General features: G+C 44.8%; 1 protein-coding gene across 1 annotated transcript in view; it reads left to right on the top strand.

Annotated features, from left to right (window-relative positions):
- RBM26 (RNA binding motif protein 26) overlaps positions 1-18,241 on the top strand; it is a 492,900-nt gene that overhangs the window by 201,219 nt on the left and 273,440 nt on the right. The window contains 1 exon segment of the mRNA XM_030200623.1: positions 420-579. Within this exon segment, the coding sequence (XP_030056483.1) occupies positions 420-579 (160 nt within the window).

Raw genomic sequence — 18,241 nt, 5'->3', positions numbered from 1 at the left:
TCCCCAGCTGATTTTGTGCTTGGCAGCATGAGAAATTGGAACTATGCCCTTGAGTTTTCATGCTGAGCTCTCTTCCTTTTAGAGCAAATTGTTGACTAGATAATATGGTCATAGTATTTCTGCATTGACTTCATACCTCCAAAATAAAACTCAGATTCTGATGTCCTTAGTGAGGGTCAGTTTGTTCATTTTTCAGGTTCTGTGATGTGATAGCATTTTCTTAAATTGGGATCTGAGATCAGGGTGGATGGGCAGGAATATATTTTGCAAATAAATTGCTAAATTCTCTTATGATAAAATCATGGCAGGCTATCAGGTAAAATATATCCAAGCAATTGTGAAAAGAAAAAAAAAACAAAACAAAAAACTAGCATATAGGAAAATTGTAAATGTTTGTAAACTGTGATCTTATTGCACAGGCAAACTTTTAACAGAACTAATAGTCCTGGCTTCCAGAAGAAAGTTCCATTTGGAAATGAAAATACCAAGCTTGAATTGAGAAGAATCCCTCCAGAGCTAAATAACATTAGCAAACTTAATGCACACTTCAGCCGATTTGGTACTTTGGTGAATTTGCAGGTAAGAATTGCATAATAATTCTTGTTGCCCTGTGTAGGTATTCAATTTTATTTAAGATTATGAAATGTGACAATTTCTGATTGATTAATAAAGTACTTGTATATTATGTAGTCATTAAGTCATAAATAATAAATATTGTTGACCTACATGTCATCAGCTGAAAGTACTAGATAAAGGAAGAGTGAAATTCCAAGGTAAGAATGATCGGACAGAAGAGATGATTGTGAAGTGCTGTACTTGCGAGTATTTACCTCGAGGGAAAGTTTGGCTTAAAACTTAGGGAGAAGAGCTATTTTGGTTCAAACTGATATCTTTCTTTTAAATGAACACAGAATTTAAGCAGTAGGGAAGCTAAAAGCTCTCTGTTAGTGTTTGATTCCTACAACCCCCTTTCCAACTCTCTCCCTCCTGCCCATACCCCACCAACACATTCTGTGATCCTATATAATAAAAAGCACCTCCAACATTCTGAAGCTGACTCTGTGGTACTGTGGCAGTATAGGGTTCGTAAGTCTGTAGTTCAGCGTTTTATTGGCTCTCACTGTCAACGAAGAACCAATCAGACAGAACGGAACTTGGAGGAGGGAAGTGGAGTGGATTGAATCTCTAACAAACAATCATATACAGGGAGGTACGAACATCAGTGGAGGCAAGTGCACAGAACGGAAGGGAAGACAAACATTTAATCACTTTGTTACTCACACACACACACACACACACACTCTCAATCATTCTGTGTATCTCTCTCTTACACTGTCTGTAAAACACAGTCACTCTCAGTCTCTCACATGGGCAACTGTATGTTGCATTCTCATGAGTAAGGAGCTCTTCTGATGTGATTGTTAAACTGATTGAAGGGCCTGAAGAAGGAAAACTTTTACCACATTGTAACCCAGTTTACACAAAAAATATTATATATGAAGAAATCTTACACATGTAAACAACAATTCAGAATACAACCGTGGAAACATTAATGGCAGGAACTCATTACATTGCTAGCGCCCGTTTCATTGCGTTAAGAAATGGGCCTTTTTTTTTTTTACTAGTTGTATATGTTTTTAATCCATTTAAGGACATTTTTCATCACAGAGTTTACTGGGAATTTTAATCAGCAGGAGACTAGCCCTTGGCAATAGATCAATTGTAGGTCCTTTGCAGTTTTGTAGAAAACATAAAATAATATTGTAAAATATTCCTAATAAACTTGAGTATATATGCTGGCAAGAACTAATTTCGTAGAAGGGGACAAACTAATAAAGCTAGTAAAACAATTACCCATATTAAAATCAACAACTTCAAAATTATCTCAAGAATAATTTTTTGTTAGACCATCAGAGTCATGTAGCCCTTCAAATCTTTCACTTTAAAGCATAGGCTATAACATTCTTCATAGATCTGTTATTTCTTTTGGTTCTGTTTCTTTTTTCAAAATAATGTTATTCTTAAAGAAGTCTGTAAATGGATTAATCATAAATATTTTATTTTATTTATTTTTTTTGTAAACTGTCTAAAACTCTGCCTGGGTAGGCTTTTGTCTTGATAAAGAGCTGTCTTTTGATTCACAGGTTTCTGCAGTGGTATGGTCAACGTAGGGTAGCCTCTGTTTGCTTAGGCAACTGCGTGCTTACTGGCACAGGATCTTGCTGGTTGGGAATACCAGGGGTTGGGCTTTCAAATTGGGTAGTAATTCCAGGTCGGAGAGGCTTGTTCTCTGGATCATTTTTTTTGGAGGTGGGGGGGGGGGGGGGGGGGGACATTGGTAGAGGGATTGACAGATGAGGGAGCCTCTGGAAGCGGGACTTGTGTTCTTTAGTCTGTTGCTTTTGTTTTTTCTAAATTGGTTTATTGCAACTCTTTATATTGTGGGTTTACAAGACATCTATGAGCCCAATTGTAAATTATGCAAAATACAGCAGCCAAAATTTTAACTAGATTGGGTAGGAAGGATCATGCAACTTTATTGGTGTCCAAGAAGCAAAGAGAAAACCAATCTCCCACACAACTGCATAAGCAAACCTTTAAAAAGTGGCAGAGGTAAAGCACCAGAATGGTCCAAAGTGGTGAAAATAGTAATTCTGTATAATGATCACAGACAGGTAGAAACACAGCTCCAGACAAACCTTTCTCACTCAACACAGGCTGTGTTTCGGCTACTCAGCCTTCATCAGGAGTACATGTATGAACAAATAAATAAGCAATTTATGTCACTGTTACATTTTTACTTAAGTTCTGTGATAGAGATAATGTGAGTAACTTGGATCTTGGGTTTTTGGCTCTTTGGATTTTCCACTCTGAAGCTACTTCTAAATATAAATAGTAATTTCTTTTAGGGAGCGCAGTTCTCACTGCTTGTTTTTCATGGACGATTGCAGAAGCCCAGTTCACGCATTTTTATTATCAGTTACTTGTTACCAATGGTGTTATATTTTTTAAATTCCAGAATAGTTTGTCTCCAGAAGCTTGCAGCAGGTTGTTAAATTTGTAAGCAGGCTACATACCCTGAAGGCATTTGGGGAGAGCTTTGGGGGGGGATGGGGATAGAAGTTAATTGTGTATTTGATTCTTCTTCTTCTTATACGATAAATGTAAGTTTTCTGCTACTTGTTTTGTAGTACCTGTTATATGCGGAATAAAAATTACTTTAAATATAAAAACAGTAGCGATATGGTGTGTGTGTGTGTATATATATATATATATATATATATATATATATATATATATACACACATACATACACCATATCGCTACTGTATATAAGGTGGTAAGTGTTTTTTACAACATATTTATATTGTTTTTAACAAATCATTAGAATATGGACATGTATAAGTATATTCAATTTTACAGTCCTGCAGACGTTTGCATAGTAAATTAGTACAATCAGCGGTTTCTTCTTAATATACCGTTCTCACAGATGTGTGTTTTTTTTTTTTTTTAACTATTATATATACCTCTCCAATAGCTAGCACCTGGGCATGGATTACCCACATTGGGCTTACCAACGCTTTCTAAAAGACCCCCTAAGTTTGTACCTGAGGCAATAGAGGGTTAAGTGACTTGCCCAAGATCACAAGGAGCAGCAGTGGGATTTGAACCAGACACCTCTGGATGTCAAGACCGATGCTCTAACCACTAGGCCAGTGCTCCACTCCTCACATTGAAAGAATTCTTGCTTTTGATGTGCTTCATATCAGCTAATCAGGATGTAGATATGGGCATAGCATGCAGAGATATTGTTTGTCTACTTGTTGAATATGTGTTTGGGGGTGGGGGTGGGATGGACATGGGGAAGAATTATATGCTGGTTACTCTCGGAGCCTGCTCAGCTACTAGGTGGACAGCATTTTCTCTCACCTTTACTATCCCCGCTCTCATCTCATATTCACCATCTCTCCCTTTTTCCTGCCCTGCTGCCTGCTGTACTTCTTACTGGACTTGGCTGAACAGGACTTTTCAATGCAGTGCACACTCAAGCACTGCCATATCCTGCTCTTTCTCCAACTGGGGAGGGGCAGGATGAGTCAGTCTTTGTGGGCAGGCCTGTGTTTAAAGGTCCTGCACCAGCACTGTGTTTGCAGTGTCCGTTCAGACTTGGCAAAAAGTAGTGGTAGGGACAGGAAATAGGAGGAGATAATGAACACAGTATAGTGAGTAGGGGTGGGGAGAAAGAATGCCAAATGGAAAAAGTAGGAAATGGAAAGGGGGATACTGGCCACCAAGGGGGAGGGTAAGGAGGAGATGGACTATGGTTAGAATAAAGAGGGGAAGGGGACATTTTGGATCATGGGGGGTTAGGGAAGGAGAGATGCTAAACAACCGTTGGAGGGGGCTTAGGGAGGAGAAAGAATGATACTGTACTGTGCGGTGGGTTAGGGAGAAGAAGGGCAGATGCTAGACTGTGGGGGTAGTTAGGGCCTTGAGCTGCCTGAGGAGATTGGCAGGGGGTGGAGGGAAGGCCTGGCATGAACGTCGTATACCCTTGGGTCAGCTCTGGTTGATGTAGTCTCTGTGTCACGGTCTCAGGCTCTCGGACACTGGCACCACGTGAGCCCTTGGATCGCTGCCGACAAGCGGCAGCAGTAGGCAGGACCTTTCAACCAGGACTGGGTAAGCAAGGAAGGTGGAAGAAGCTGTAGACAGGCAAAGCTGGAACAACCGAACTGGAACCACAGGACTGGAAGTACAGCAGTAGGCAGGCAGGGAATAAGCAGGACAGAGTAACCGGTCTTCACCTGCGCTTGACCACCATTCTTCAGGGGTTGAGCCCCCAGGTGCAGGCGGCCGGCAGGACTTACTGGACCTAGCTTGCAGTCAGACTAGACCAACAGGATACTAAACAAGCTTGACTGAACTCATGGGCGGACGCATTCCAACTAAAGCTAAACGCAGAAAAAACACAATGTCTCGTCCTATCCTCACAATACAACACAAACAAACCCAATACCATAATCACCCTAGATTACACCCTACAGGTTTCAGATAGCCTGAAAATCCTGGGAGTCACAATTGACCGAAATCTCACATTCGAAGATCATGCGAAAAATACAGTAAAGAAATGTTTCACTCATGTGGAAACTTAAGAGAATCAAACCTTTTTTCCCAAGGGAAGTATTCCACAGCCTAGTGCAATCAATGGCACTCAGTCACCTAGACTACTGCAATGCCATTTATGCCGGATGCAAAGAACAAATCATCAAGAAGCTACAAACCGCTCAAAACACAGCAGCCAGACTCATATTTGGGAAAGCGAAATACGAAAGTGCCAAACCTCTAAGAGAAAAACTACACTGGCTCCCACTAAAAGAACGTATTGCATTCAAAGTTTACACCCTGGTCCACAAAATTGTTCACGGAGAAACTCCGACATACATGTCAGACCTTATAGACTTACCTATGAGGAATGCAAAAAGATCATCACGCACATTCCTTAATCTGCATTATCCTAATTGCAAAGCGCTAAAATATAAATCCACATATGCGACCAGTTTCTCATACATCTGCACGCAGCTATGGAACGCACTACCGAAGGCCATAAAAACAACGCAGGACCTAACCATCTTCCGAAGACTACTGAAAACAGATCTTTTCAAGAAGGCATACCTTAAGCATTCATCGTAAATACTAAAAAAAAAACAAAAAAACACCATACACGATATATACAAAACCGAACTTTTATCACATGACTGATTAAACTCTCTGAAATTAATGAGTAAGCAATACCACTTTAAACCGTATGCTGAATAGGGACTCTATATAGTCAAAGACCCAATGCATGTTACAATCCAATTCACTACTTAGGAACCTTCACGCAATACCATCATGTATTATTCTTTACCATGTATGTATGCACATGATGTATATATACAACATAATCTGTTCTTATCATGTTATGCACATGATGTATATATACAACATAATCTGTTCTTATTATGTTATGCACATGATGTACATATACAACATGATCCATTCTAACTATGTTATGTTACATGTTTAGTACCAAGTATGTATGCACCTTAACGCAATACTATTTGTAACTCTGTTATCCGGAAATGGTGATGGTCTGCAAGGCAACCACCATTACGGCAAATGTAAGCCACATTGAGCCTGCAAATTGGTGGGAAAATGTGGGATTCAAATGCTACAAATAAATAAATAATAAACATCCTTTGTATAAAGAATGATGATGGAATAGTCCTGGGACTGAGGAGATTTACTTTTCTGCAGGTTAATGAACCCTATCACATAGCAGAAACAACAGTGGAGTGGCTCAGCAAGATGTGTTTGTCGTTGTGAGGCCCAGGCCAGTCAAAGCCCAGATCTGTATCAAGTAGCAAATCTGTTGCAAGGCTTGGAGCCTTCTGCCCAAAGTCCCAAATGTCTTGAAAGAGTTTGAACTATGCAATGTTGGACACTTGCCTTAACTTACTTGTGGCTGGTATTGCTGCAGAAGGACCTTCTGCCAAGTATGGAGTTCATGGGGTGTACGGATTTATGCAATTAAGAATTTTTGGTTTCATCTTAGTTATATAGCATAGAGGGTCATTTTTGAAAGAAACGTCTAAATCAGAATTAGGATGTTTTACAAAGACATCCAAATTCCGAACGGGAAAGAAGGTAATTTTCCAAAAAGATGGACATTTGTCTTTTGTGTTGAAAATACTATGGACGTCCTTTTTTTTTTTTGGTTCATTTTCGAACAAAAGACGTCCAAATCAAGACATCCAAAACCGAGGAGGAGTGGCTTAATGGTTAGAGCAGCAGGCTTTGATCCTGGCAACATGGGTTCAATTCCCACTGCTGCTCCTTGTGATTTTGGGCAAGTCAAATGCACAAGGGCCATTTTTGGATTTGACATCTAAGTCTGAATTTGGACTTTTTTTGTAAAACGTCCAAAATCAGAACAGGAAAGATCATTTTCTACAAAAAAAAAAGTCTCTTTTCCTTTTGAAAATGCTGTTTGGAAAAATGTTTTGTGGTTTGGATGTTTTATTTTTTGGTCCATTTTCAAACATACATCCAAATGCAAAATGTACAAAATACACAAGAAAATCCACAATAAAGTGAAACCATTCACATGTTCTAAGTGTGGTAAAAGCTTTGGTTGTAATGTAAATCTCAAAGTGCATCCGAAAGTTCACATGGGGGAGAAACCATTTGCATGTATAGAGTCTGGTAAAAGCTTTGGTCAGAAGGTAAACCTCACAATGCACCAGAGAATACACACAGTAGTGAAACCATTTACATGTCCTGAGTGTGGTAAATCTTTGATTGGAAAGAAAGCCTCACATGGCATCAGAGAATCCACACAGGGATGAAACCATTTACATGCACTGAGGAGGTAAAAGCTTCAATTGCATTGGGACAGGTAATTAGGGAATGTATGGAAAAATAGCACTCTGGTATTTAGATATATGTAATGAGACCTCCTTTTCATCTATAGATCTGAATTCAAAGCCCAAATCTAATGATAAACAATAGACACAAGACTCAGATGTTATAAAAAAATAGAAAGCTTGGCATCAGGTAGAATAGTGGAAAAGTGACATCCCAGGAAAGCAATAGGGCCTGCTTTGGGGACACTGCAGTAGACTTTATAAAATGCTCCCAGGTACACATCTCACCATTGCTCCCTTAGCTTGTCTGCTGAGCCCCCCCAAAATCCACTAACCCCAACTGTACACCACTACCACAGCCCTTACAGGTGAAGGGAGCACCAGTATGTGGGTACAGTGGGTTTCTGGTGGGCTCACTGTTTCCTCCATAAGTGTAACAAGTAGAGGAAGTTAGAAGCCTGGGTCCACCTGTCTGAAGTGCACTGCACCACTGCTAGACTACTCCAGGGACCTGCATGCTATTCTAATTGACCTAAGTATAACATCTGACGCTGGCAAGTAATATTTTAGTCACAATTTTTGGGGTGGGAGGGGGATAGTGACCACGGGGGGGGGGGGGGGGGAGTAAGGGGAGGTGATCCCTGAGTCCCTCTAGTGGTCATCTGGTCATTTGGGGCACCTCTTGTGTGGAGTAGAGGAGTAGCCTAGTGGTTAGTGCAGCAGACTTTGATCCTGGGGAAGTGGGTTCAATTCCCACTGTAGCTATTTGCTATAAAAACAGGTCTAGCTCAAAACGTCTATGTTTTAGTCTTGGACGTCTTTGTTTTGTTCCATTATTGCTGAAAGATGTCCATGTCTTAGGAACACCCAAGTCCCGCCTTGAACACGCCCCTTGAGATTTGGACGTTCTTCTGATGGACTTCAGAGAAAGACGTCCAAAAAAGAGGTTTCGATAATACTGATGTGGACGTTTCTGTGAGATAAACGTTCATTTCCATATCCCATAGTCTGGTAGGTTGTGTCCATCTACCAGCAGGTGGAGATAGAGAGCAATCTTTTGCCTCTCTATATGTGGTCATGTGCTACCAGGAAATCCTCAGTATTCTCTCTATCTAGCAGGTGTGTGGTCACACGCAGCAGCTCTGGCTTGGTCTCCACGCCTATTTACTTAGGCTTTGTTGAGTACCTGAGGTTGAGGGCTCTTCGTGAGCAAGTGCAAACCTGGTGGTGCCAGGTCCCTCCTTTCCCCCTCCCTCCCGCTGGCTCCGTTAAAAAAAGAAAAACAATCTTGAAGCAGAAAAGATTTTCCTTGCAGCTGCTCAATGGGACACAATTCGTTGCAGCTCGGAGCATGAAGCAGGTAATTTTACCTTTTCCTAGTGGGCAGGGGGTTCCCTGAACTTTTCCCTCTTGGATCATGGCGTCGGATGGTAAGGGCGCGAAAAAGCGCTCCCCAGACCGCGATTGTGCGGCTAGTGGGGAGGCGCGGGGATCGGAGGCAGAGAAGCACTTTTTGGGCGCCCTTCTGGACTTTGCTGATTTAGCTGGTTTTTCCTCCGCTGGGGCGTCGGCGACTTTTCCCGCCTTAGGCGCCCATCCCCCAATGTCCACCCTTCCGACGTCGGCCGCACATGCAGCTTGGACAGCCTCTGGTATGGCTGCCTTTGAGTTGGGCGACTGTAAGAAGATGACGAGGTTTAAGTGCCATGCTTCCCGCGTGGCTCCTTTGCGGAGTGACGTGCCGGACGCCATTTTGGATGCGCAGCGTGCCTCTCCCCCGTTCTGTGTAGTGGAGGTTGAGAGTTCCTCTAGGGCTGTGGCCCAGGTTGCAGAGGTGTGCAAACAGGGGGGTTTCTCTCCCGAGCTTATTTTGTTGCTGCATCAGGTCTTTCAACTGCAAAACGCTGCTCCTGCTCCCCTGTCAGATATGGGGGAAGAGGCTTCCCTGATCAAGTGCCCTCGGGTGGATCTTCAGGTCTTGGGGGACTCTGTCTCCTCTGATGTAGATGAGGGCAGCGTTTCTGAGTTCTCCCAAAGGACCCTTGGGGATTCTTTGGAGGAGGCTGATCTTCGCCCTGATGGGGGAGATGACCCCTCTGCAGCGTGGCTTTTTCGCTCAGAGGAATTGCCTAACCTGTTCAGGCTATGAGCATCTTGAGTATTTCCTCTCCGGAGGAAGGCCCTCCTTCAGCCTCGGCGGGTTCCGCTATTATGTTGGGAACCAAGCGCTCTTCCAGGACCTTCCACATCCATGAAGCCATGAAAACTCTAATTTCGGCTCAATGGGATTCTCCTGAGGCGAGCCTCAAGGTAGCCAGGGCCATGACTCGTCTGTACCCTCTGCCAGAGGGTGAACAGGAGGCCTTGCGCTGGCCGGCAGTGGACTCTCTAATCACTGCAGTGACAAAAGACGGCTTTGCCGGTGGAAGGTGGCTCTGCCCTTAAGGATTCACAGGACAGGAAATTGGAAGCGACCTTAAAGTTAGCTTTTGAGGCGGCCACCTTGAGTTTGCAGGCCTTGGTTTGCGGCTCCTATGTGGCCAGGGCATGCCTGACGGTGGCGCAGCGGGCCTCCCCTTCAGATCCTTCCTTGAGGGCGGATTGGCCGGTCCTGGAGTCGGGCTTGGCTTACTTGGCAGACTTGCTGTATGATGTTTTGAGAGCCTCGACTAAAGGTATGTCTCAGACAGTCTCTGCCCTTCGATGGCTATGGCTTAAGCATTGGTCAGCTGACCATGCCTCCAAATCCCGCTTAGCCAAGTTGCCTTTTAAGGGCAAGCTACTCTTCGGGGATGAGCTGGACAAGATCGTGACGGATCTCGGCAGTTCTAAAGGCAAGAGGTTGCCGGAGGCCAAGGCAAGGGCCAGCGGTGCTCGCCCTGGTCCCTCTAAGGTCACTTTTCAAGAAGCCCGTCAGTATCGCCCGGGCAAGTCAGGCTCCTCCTCCTCCTTCAAGCAGAGGTTCTCCCCGAAGCAGAGACCCCGCCGCTCAAGAGGTTCTTCCTCCGGTCCTCCCCCAGGGTCTCGTACCCAATGATGGGGCCCTGGTCCATGGCCCAGAGCAGACAGGAGGAAGGCTGTCCTCTTTTCTGGGCTAGTGGACCAGGGTAACTTCAGACGCTTGGGTTCTAGAAGTCATCAGAGATGGCTACAATTGGAGTTCTGCCGGCCCCTAAGAGACGGGTTCGTGAACTGTCCCTGCAAGTCTCCCCTCAAAGTGGCAGCAGTTCAGCAGACTCTGGACAACTTGCTCCGCCTTGGGGCGGTGGTCCCAGTGCCCGTAGAGCAGCGTGGCACAGGGCGTTACTCCATTTACTTTCTGGTGCCAAAGAAAGGAGGCTCTTCTTGGCCTATTCTCGACCTCAAGGGAGTCAATCGGGCCTTGCGAATACGGCATTTCTGTATGGAGACTCTCCGCTCCCTGATTGCTGCGGTACAAGAAGGAAAATTCCTGACATCCTTGGACATCAAGGAAGCTTATCTGCACATTCCCATCTGGCCGCCTCATCAGCGCTTCCTGCGCTTTGCAGTGCTGGGCCGGCACTTCCAGTTCTGAGCCCTCCCGTTCGGGTTGGCTACGGCTCCGCGGACCTTCTCCAAAGTGATTGTGATCATTGCGGCTTATCTCCGCAAGGAAGGAGTGCAAGTCCATCCCTACCTGGACGACTGGCTGATTCGAGCTCCCTCCTTTGCGGAGTGTTGGAGAGCAACGGACAGGGTCAGTGCTCTTCTGAGCTCCCTGGGATGGATCATCAACCTGGAGAAAAGTCAGCTGCGCCCGTCTCAGTCCCTGGAGTATCTGACACCCAAGTGGGCAGAGTGTTCCTGCCGGACAACCGGAGCCTCAAGCTTCAGGCCCAGGTGGGCTGGTTCCTAGCCTCCTCAGCTCCTCGGGCTTGGGATTATGTGCAACTGTTGGGCTCCGTGACGGCCATGATGGAGGTGGTGCCCTGGGCCAGGGCCCATATGAGACCACTACAGCACTCTCTTCTGCGGCGCTGGACTTCGGTTTCGGAGGATTATGCAGTTCGCCTTCCCCTGGACCCGGCCATGAGAAGAGCACTAAGTTGGTGGCTGAGGTCAGACAAGTTGTCAGCCGGTATGCCTCTCACATCCCCGGAGTGGATTGTCGTTACTACGGACACCTGCTTGACGGGCTGGGGAACCCACTGCCTAGGATGGACAGCGCAGGAGATATGGTCACCGGCGGAGGCGAAGTGGTCCATGAACCTCTTGGAACTTCGGTCTGTTCGGTTGGCGCTTCAAGCGTTTCTTCAAGAACTGATCCTGAAGCCAGTTTGAATCCTGTCAGACAATGCCACGGCCGTGGCCTATGTCAATCGCGAGGGAGGTACCAGGAGCGCCCCCCTAGCCAGGGAGGCCATGAAGTTATGCCAGGGGGCAGAGGTGAATCTGGACCAGCTGTCGGCGGCTCACATTGCCAGAGTCCTGAATGTCGAGGCGGACTTTCTCAGTCGCCATACCTTGGATCCCGGAGAGTGGCAACTGTCTGCCCGGGTGTTCTCGGAGATTACGAATCGCTGGGGCATGCCGACCTTGGATCTGATGGCGACCTCGGCCAATTGCCAAGTGCCGCGGTTCTTCAGCAGAGGATGGGACCCTCGATCTCTGGGGGTCGATGCTCTTCTCCAGCAGTGGCCGGTAGAGGAACTTCTCTACGTGTTCCCGCCTTGGCCTATGCTGGGCAGAATTCTCGGCCGGGTGGCGAAACACCCAGGCCGGGTGGTCCTGGTGGGTCCAGACTGGCCCAGACGCCTTTGGTATGCGGACCTGATCCGGCTTTCCGTGGACAGTCCTCTGCGGCTTCCAGCGGAGCGGGGCCTCTTACATCAGGGTCCCGTGGTGATGGCGGATCCCTCCCCCTTTGGTCTTACGGCCTGGCTCTTGAGCGGAAGCGGCTGAAGAAGAAAGGCTTCTCGGACAAGGTCATTGCCACTATGCTGAGAGCACGGAAGCACTCTACTTCTACTACGTACGCAAGGGTATGGCGTACCTTTGTATCATGGTGTGAGGCAGGATCCCTGTCGCCCTTCACGGCGCCAATTGCTTCAGTGTTGGCGTTCCTGCAAGAAGGTCTGGAGAAAGACCTGTCGCTCAGCTCTCTTAAGTTCCAGGTAGCGGCTCTAGCTTGCTTCAGGAGTCGCCTGAAGGGTGCCAGATGTGGTGCATTTTCTCAAAGGGGTTAATCACCTACACCCTCCTCTGCACTCGATAGTGCCTACGTGGAATCTCAATCTGGTGCTGCGGGCCTTGCAGAAGCCGCCCTTTGAGCCATTATCGCGGCTGTCTCTGAAGGACCTGACGTTGAAAGCGGTCTTTTTGGTGGCAATCGCTTCAGCCTGGAGGGTTTCCGATCTCCAGGCGCTGTCGTGTAGAGAGCCGTTCCTGCAGTTCACAGAGGCAGGAGTGTCTATTCGCCCAGTGCCTTCCTTCCTGCTCAAGATTGTTTCTTGCTTCCATGTGAATCAGCAGCTTTGTCTACCCTCCTTCCGTTGGGAGGATTATCCAGAGGAGTATCGTGCTCTCAGATGCCTGGATGTTAGACGAGTTATCATCAGATATTTGGAAGTGACCAACGATTTCCGGAAGTCGGGTCGCCTGTTCGTACTGTCCACAGGCCCCCGTAGGGGTCTGCAGGCATCTAAACCTTCCGTGGCACGTTGGGTCAAGGAAACAATTGCGGCGGCTTATGTGGGCGCAGGGAAGGTGCTGCCTATCCAGCTGAAGGCTCATTCTACTAGAGCACAGGCGGCTTCGATGGCAGAGTCCAGGTCAGTTTTCTTGGAGGAGATTTGCAGATCGGCGACTTGGGCATCGGCTCATACCTTCTCACGGCATTATCGCTTGGACCTGGCAGCACGGGCCGAGGCCCAGTTTTGGGCTTCAGTGTTGCGTTCTGGGATTTCCATGTCCTGCCCTGGGTGAGTACTGCTTGGGTACATCCCACCGGTCTATGGATTGATCTGCTTGATGATATGGAAGGTAAAATGATGTTTCATACCTGATAATTTTCTTTCCATTAATCATAGCAGATCAATCCATAGTCCCTCCCAGATATCTGTACTGTTTGTTCTAGTTCAGTTATAATTCAGGTTCAAGTTTAGACTTCAGTTCCTGTTCAGGAAGACTTCGAGTTCAAGTTTTTCCTCTTGGATTTCCCTGGAGTTGGGACGACTTTGTGTTACAGTGAGCTGCTGCTTCTTCCCCCCTGTTTCGACGGTGGTTGGATTCATAACTGAATTATGCCAGTGCTCCCTCCCGCTTCGTGCGGCAGTAGCGTAGCTTTGTTTCCCTCTCGCTTTGGTGGTGATGGGTTAAGCCAGCTCCTCCCGCGGTTGCGGTAGCAGGATATGCCAGTTCTCCCTGCGCCGGCGGGTGTGGGTGCCCCCCCCCCCCGCTTCGGCGGTGGTTGGGTGGCGGAGTGTCCCTTTGTGGGTGTAATTCTCTGTGTTTGGTGATTCCTGCGGATGGAGCTTTGATAACGATTATACTGAGGATTTCCTGTTAGCACATGACCACATATAGAGAGGCTCTCTATCTCCACCTGCTGGTAGATGGACAGAACCCACCAGTCTATGGATTGATCTGCTATGATTAATGGAAAGAAAATGATCAGGTATGATACATAATTTTACCCCCCCCCCCCCCCTTACCAACTCCCCTTCCCCCACCCCAACTCTAAATACCCCTTCTCCATCTCCAGGACTATCCTGTAAATGGAATCTAAAGACCCCTTGAGCACATGAGGCCCCTGCTCATTGTTTTCACATAATATGTGTCCTGCATTTAAACATCAACCCATTTGACTTTATTTCTGGTGCCCCTGTTGAATTGTTACCTGCGTCATATCTTTTCTAGCAGGCCTGCTCCCAGCACTGCTGCCTTTGCGTCAGTTACAGTTTTAAACAATTTCCAGTGCCCCTGAATCAAAATCTGTAAGTTTGCCGGAAATTGTAAGGAAAATCTTATTCCTTTATTTACCAGTGCTGAGCATAGTGGGTGATATTGCCGCCTCCGCAGTTGCACTTCTGCTGAAATATCCTGAAAAATTAGCACTTTGCTCCCTTCATAGTTCAGAGAGTCTCGATGTAGCTTAAAACCTTGCAGAATTTTCATCTTATGTCGAAAGTTGAATATTCTGTCTACCACCACCCGTGGACGTGTCTGTTCATCTGGTTTGCGCCCCACGTGATGGGCCCTCTCTACATCAGTTGTGCCCATGGCGTCTGAAAGTGCCAGTTCTTTAGCGAGCCAGTTTTCTAGCCAGCATGTTAAATTTCTCTCTGGGACGTTCTCAGGTAGCCCCACTATTCGAATGTTGTCTTGGAGCTCTAACAGCACGGTGCTGCTCAGCTCATGTCCTCACCAGAAGTCATAATTCGATATTTTAAAAACCAACAATAAAATTTTAAACTGAATTTGAAACTTTATAGGAAGCCAGTGTAAATACTTCAAGATAGTGATCACATGATCATAACGCAGCCTCCCCTCTAATCACCCTTGCTACAGAATTTTGAGCAACTTGCATAGCCCTCAGTGAACTACCTGCAAATCCTATAAACAGGCCATTGCAGTAGTTGGACAGACCACCAATTGAACAATCTTAAGAAAATTGTCCACTGTGACAAAAGGTCTGATATGTCTCACAATCTTAAGTTTATAAAAGACCTTCAGAATCATACTTTGAACTTGTTTCTTCATGGACAATGTTGTATTAAGTTGAACTCCCAAACTCCTGATCTTTCAACTGAGTTCATGCTAAATACTTTAGGACTAGCCATTCCAGTTGTATCAGACAGCAAGATAGTTAGAGTTTTATAGATATTTAGTTTTAAGCTGTTGCCTTCCATCCATTGAACAATCTTCGTAAGACACAATCTTAATTTTGTGAAAGTATTTTCAAAAGAAATTTCAACAGGGAGTACAAATTGAATGTCATCGGCATACGGTTTATATTGTACATCCAGACATCTCAACAGCATACATAATGGTATCAAATAAATATTGAAAAGTACTGCAGATAGAGAGGAACCTTGAGGAATGCCTGTTGCACAAACTACAAACACTGATTTTTCTGATTCATTAAATACACAGAATTTCCTATCAGATAAAAAAGAACGAAACCAACATAAAATACAGTGCCTGTCAATCCTATAAATTGTAGCCGATTTAACAGGATGTTGTGATTACTAGTGTCAGATGCTGCAGAAATATCTATAGTAACCAGCAAGAACTTTGTCCTTTTTTTTTTTTTTTTAAATCTTGTTTATTAGCAACAATAATAAACATTCCGTCACAATAATAACACAATGTAATTAACACGATCCGTACAATCAAAACATTCCTCAACTGTTGCTAGTGTTTTCCCCTCTTTTACCCCCACCCCCCCAATCCTCCCCCCTCCCTCTCTTTAGGAACTATTCTATCATCGGAATGATGGATTCAGTTTTTAACAGTTTAAAAGTCTGCTTCTTGCGACTGGCGTCAAGGTGTCCCAATATGGAGCCCAGGTCTTGCAAAATCTGTCTCCCCTTCTGGAAGCAAGGTCTCCAACTCCCCTTTTTTCCTGCATACAACACTGCATCATGGCTCCTCTCCACTGCGAAACACTAGGTCCCTCTTTTTGCAGCCATAGTTGTAAAATTATTCGCTTTCCCATCAAGACAGTACGTTTCAAAAAAGCCCTCAAGCCTTCAGGCAATTGTCCTTGAACAATGAACTTGTCGAACAGTTGACCCGGAGAAGGACGCCACCGGACTCTCCACATCTGTGAGATTTTAAGTCTCAGCTCTGTCCAGAACTGTTTCACCAGGGGACAAGCCCAAAACATGTGTCCCAAGGTGGCTCCCACTCTCCCGCATTTTGGGCAATCATCAGTCTGTTTCAGGGTTGCTCTATAAGCTCGGTGTGGCGATATATACATTCGCATAACAAATTTGTATTGCATTTCTCTCCAGATTACGTTTTCCGTTACTTTATGTACTGTAGATAAACAAAGTGCCAACTGTTCCGGATCCACCTTCCACTGTAGTTCTGTTTGCCAGAGAGTTGACACTTTTGTGCAGTCATTTGCTTCCTGCCAATCTCGTAGGTTACAGTGAAAATATTTCAAAGGTACTTTCGACTGCGCCTCCAGGCCCAGAAAGTCATTCATAGTGTCCCATATGTCTTGTGTCAGGTTTTGGTCCGGTAAGGTCTTAAGATAATGATTAATTTGTAAGTAAGCAAAATAGTCCCCCTGATCTAACCCAAACTCATCACACATACTTTGAAAGGTTTTAGGGGTCCCCTGTTCTGTGACTACCTGGAATAGATATTGTATTCCCCGGGAGGTCCATTTCTGAAACAATTTGGATGTTCCTCCCTCAGGGAAGGCCAAATTGCCCCTCAAAGGGAGAACTTTGTCCTTTTATCAAATCTTATCAAAAATTTTTAAATAAATAAATACATGCTTAGCTAGCTTGCTTGTTTGCTTGCTCCAAGGTCCGGCTGTTTATTAACAAGGACATTTCTACTACTACTACTACTATTTAGCATTTCTATAGCTCTACAAAGGCGTACGTAGCGCTGCACAAACATAGAAGAAAGACAGTCCCTGCTCAAAGAGCTTACAATCTAATAGACAAAAAAAAAATAAAGTAATCAAATCAATTAATGTGTATGGGAAGGAAGAGAGGTGGAGGCGAGTGGTTACAAGTGGTTACGAATCAAAAGCAATGTTAAAGAGGTGGGCTTTCAGTCGAGATTTAAAGGTGGCCAAGGATGGGGCACCTGCTTCAGGAGACTATATGACTCCTGAAGCAGGTGTGTTCATGCCAAAACACGACTCCATGTCGAATCCTTGGGTACTGCAATGACTCCTCTAATATTGCTGCGCAAAACATCTAGAAAATAGGCTTTTTCGAAAAAAATATATCCATGTTTATCCTTGAGAGCCTCGTCTTGGATTCACTGAAAGGCTATTTGTCTATCCCTACTCCTTTTTGCTTCCTTGGACTTGTTCGTAGGGCTGTAGGCTCTTTGTGCCTGTCTAAACAGACCTTTTTTTTTTTTTTAACTGATCATTATACCAAGGTGCATGATTTGATCAGGATAACTTCATGCAGATGGATTGGAGCAATTTCATCTAAAGCACCATTAAACTTCTGTTCCAGCCTCCAGTCAAATTTATAACATCTTTCTCAGAACAATTTTTCCAAATTTACTTGTAAAGCCTTTCTTAAATCAGATAATTCATAACAGCTTCTAATCACTAATTTAACCTTTTGATTTGTACATGAAGGGGGTGCTCTAAAGAAAGAGTAAAATGAATAAGAGCATGATCAGACCAAGAGACTAATTCATGCTGTTTAAAAATATATGATCCCAAGGGACAATTGCAATCTAGAAAAACAAGAGCAAGCAAATGCCCTCCGGAATGAAATGTTCCCTTAACATATTATGACCAGCCTAAAGAATCTAAGAAATGTATGAAAGATAATACTACATCATCCTGTAAAACATTGTCAACCTGCAAATTAAAGTTACCCAATATACTAATTATATCTGAAGGTAAATTTTAAGTCTACCAATAAGTCAAAAGATGAAAAATTGGTTTGTAGAATTCAAGGAGCACAGTAAAGTGTTAATAATAAATCAAGGCCTGCGATTGTTGGTAAATCTTTTTTTCACAAAAGAAAAACTATCATAAAAGATAAGCACTCCTCCAGTTTTATTTAATCTAGGTTGAGAAAAAGCCAGACATGATGATGGACATAGCTGATTCAAAATAACCATATCTTCGGGTTTCAGTAATACACATAACATCAGGA

This window comes from Microcaecilia unicolor, chromosome 4 (assembly GCF_901765095.1).
Source record: "Microcaecilia unicolor chromosome 4, aMicUni1.1, whole genome shotgun sequence".
NCBI classification, from domain to species: domain Eukaryota; kingdom Metazoa; phylum Chordata; class Amphibia; order Gymnophiona; family Siphonopidae; genus Microcaecilia; species Microcaecilia unicolor.
This window is presented reverse-complemented; position numbering and strand designations above follow the sequence as displayed.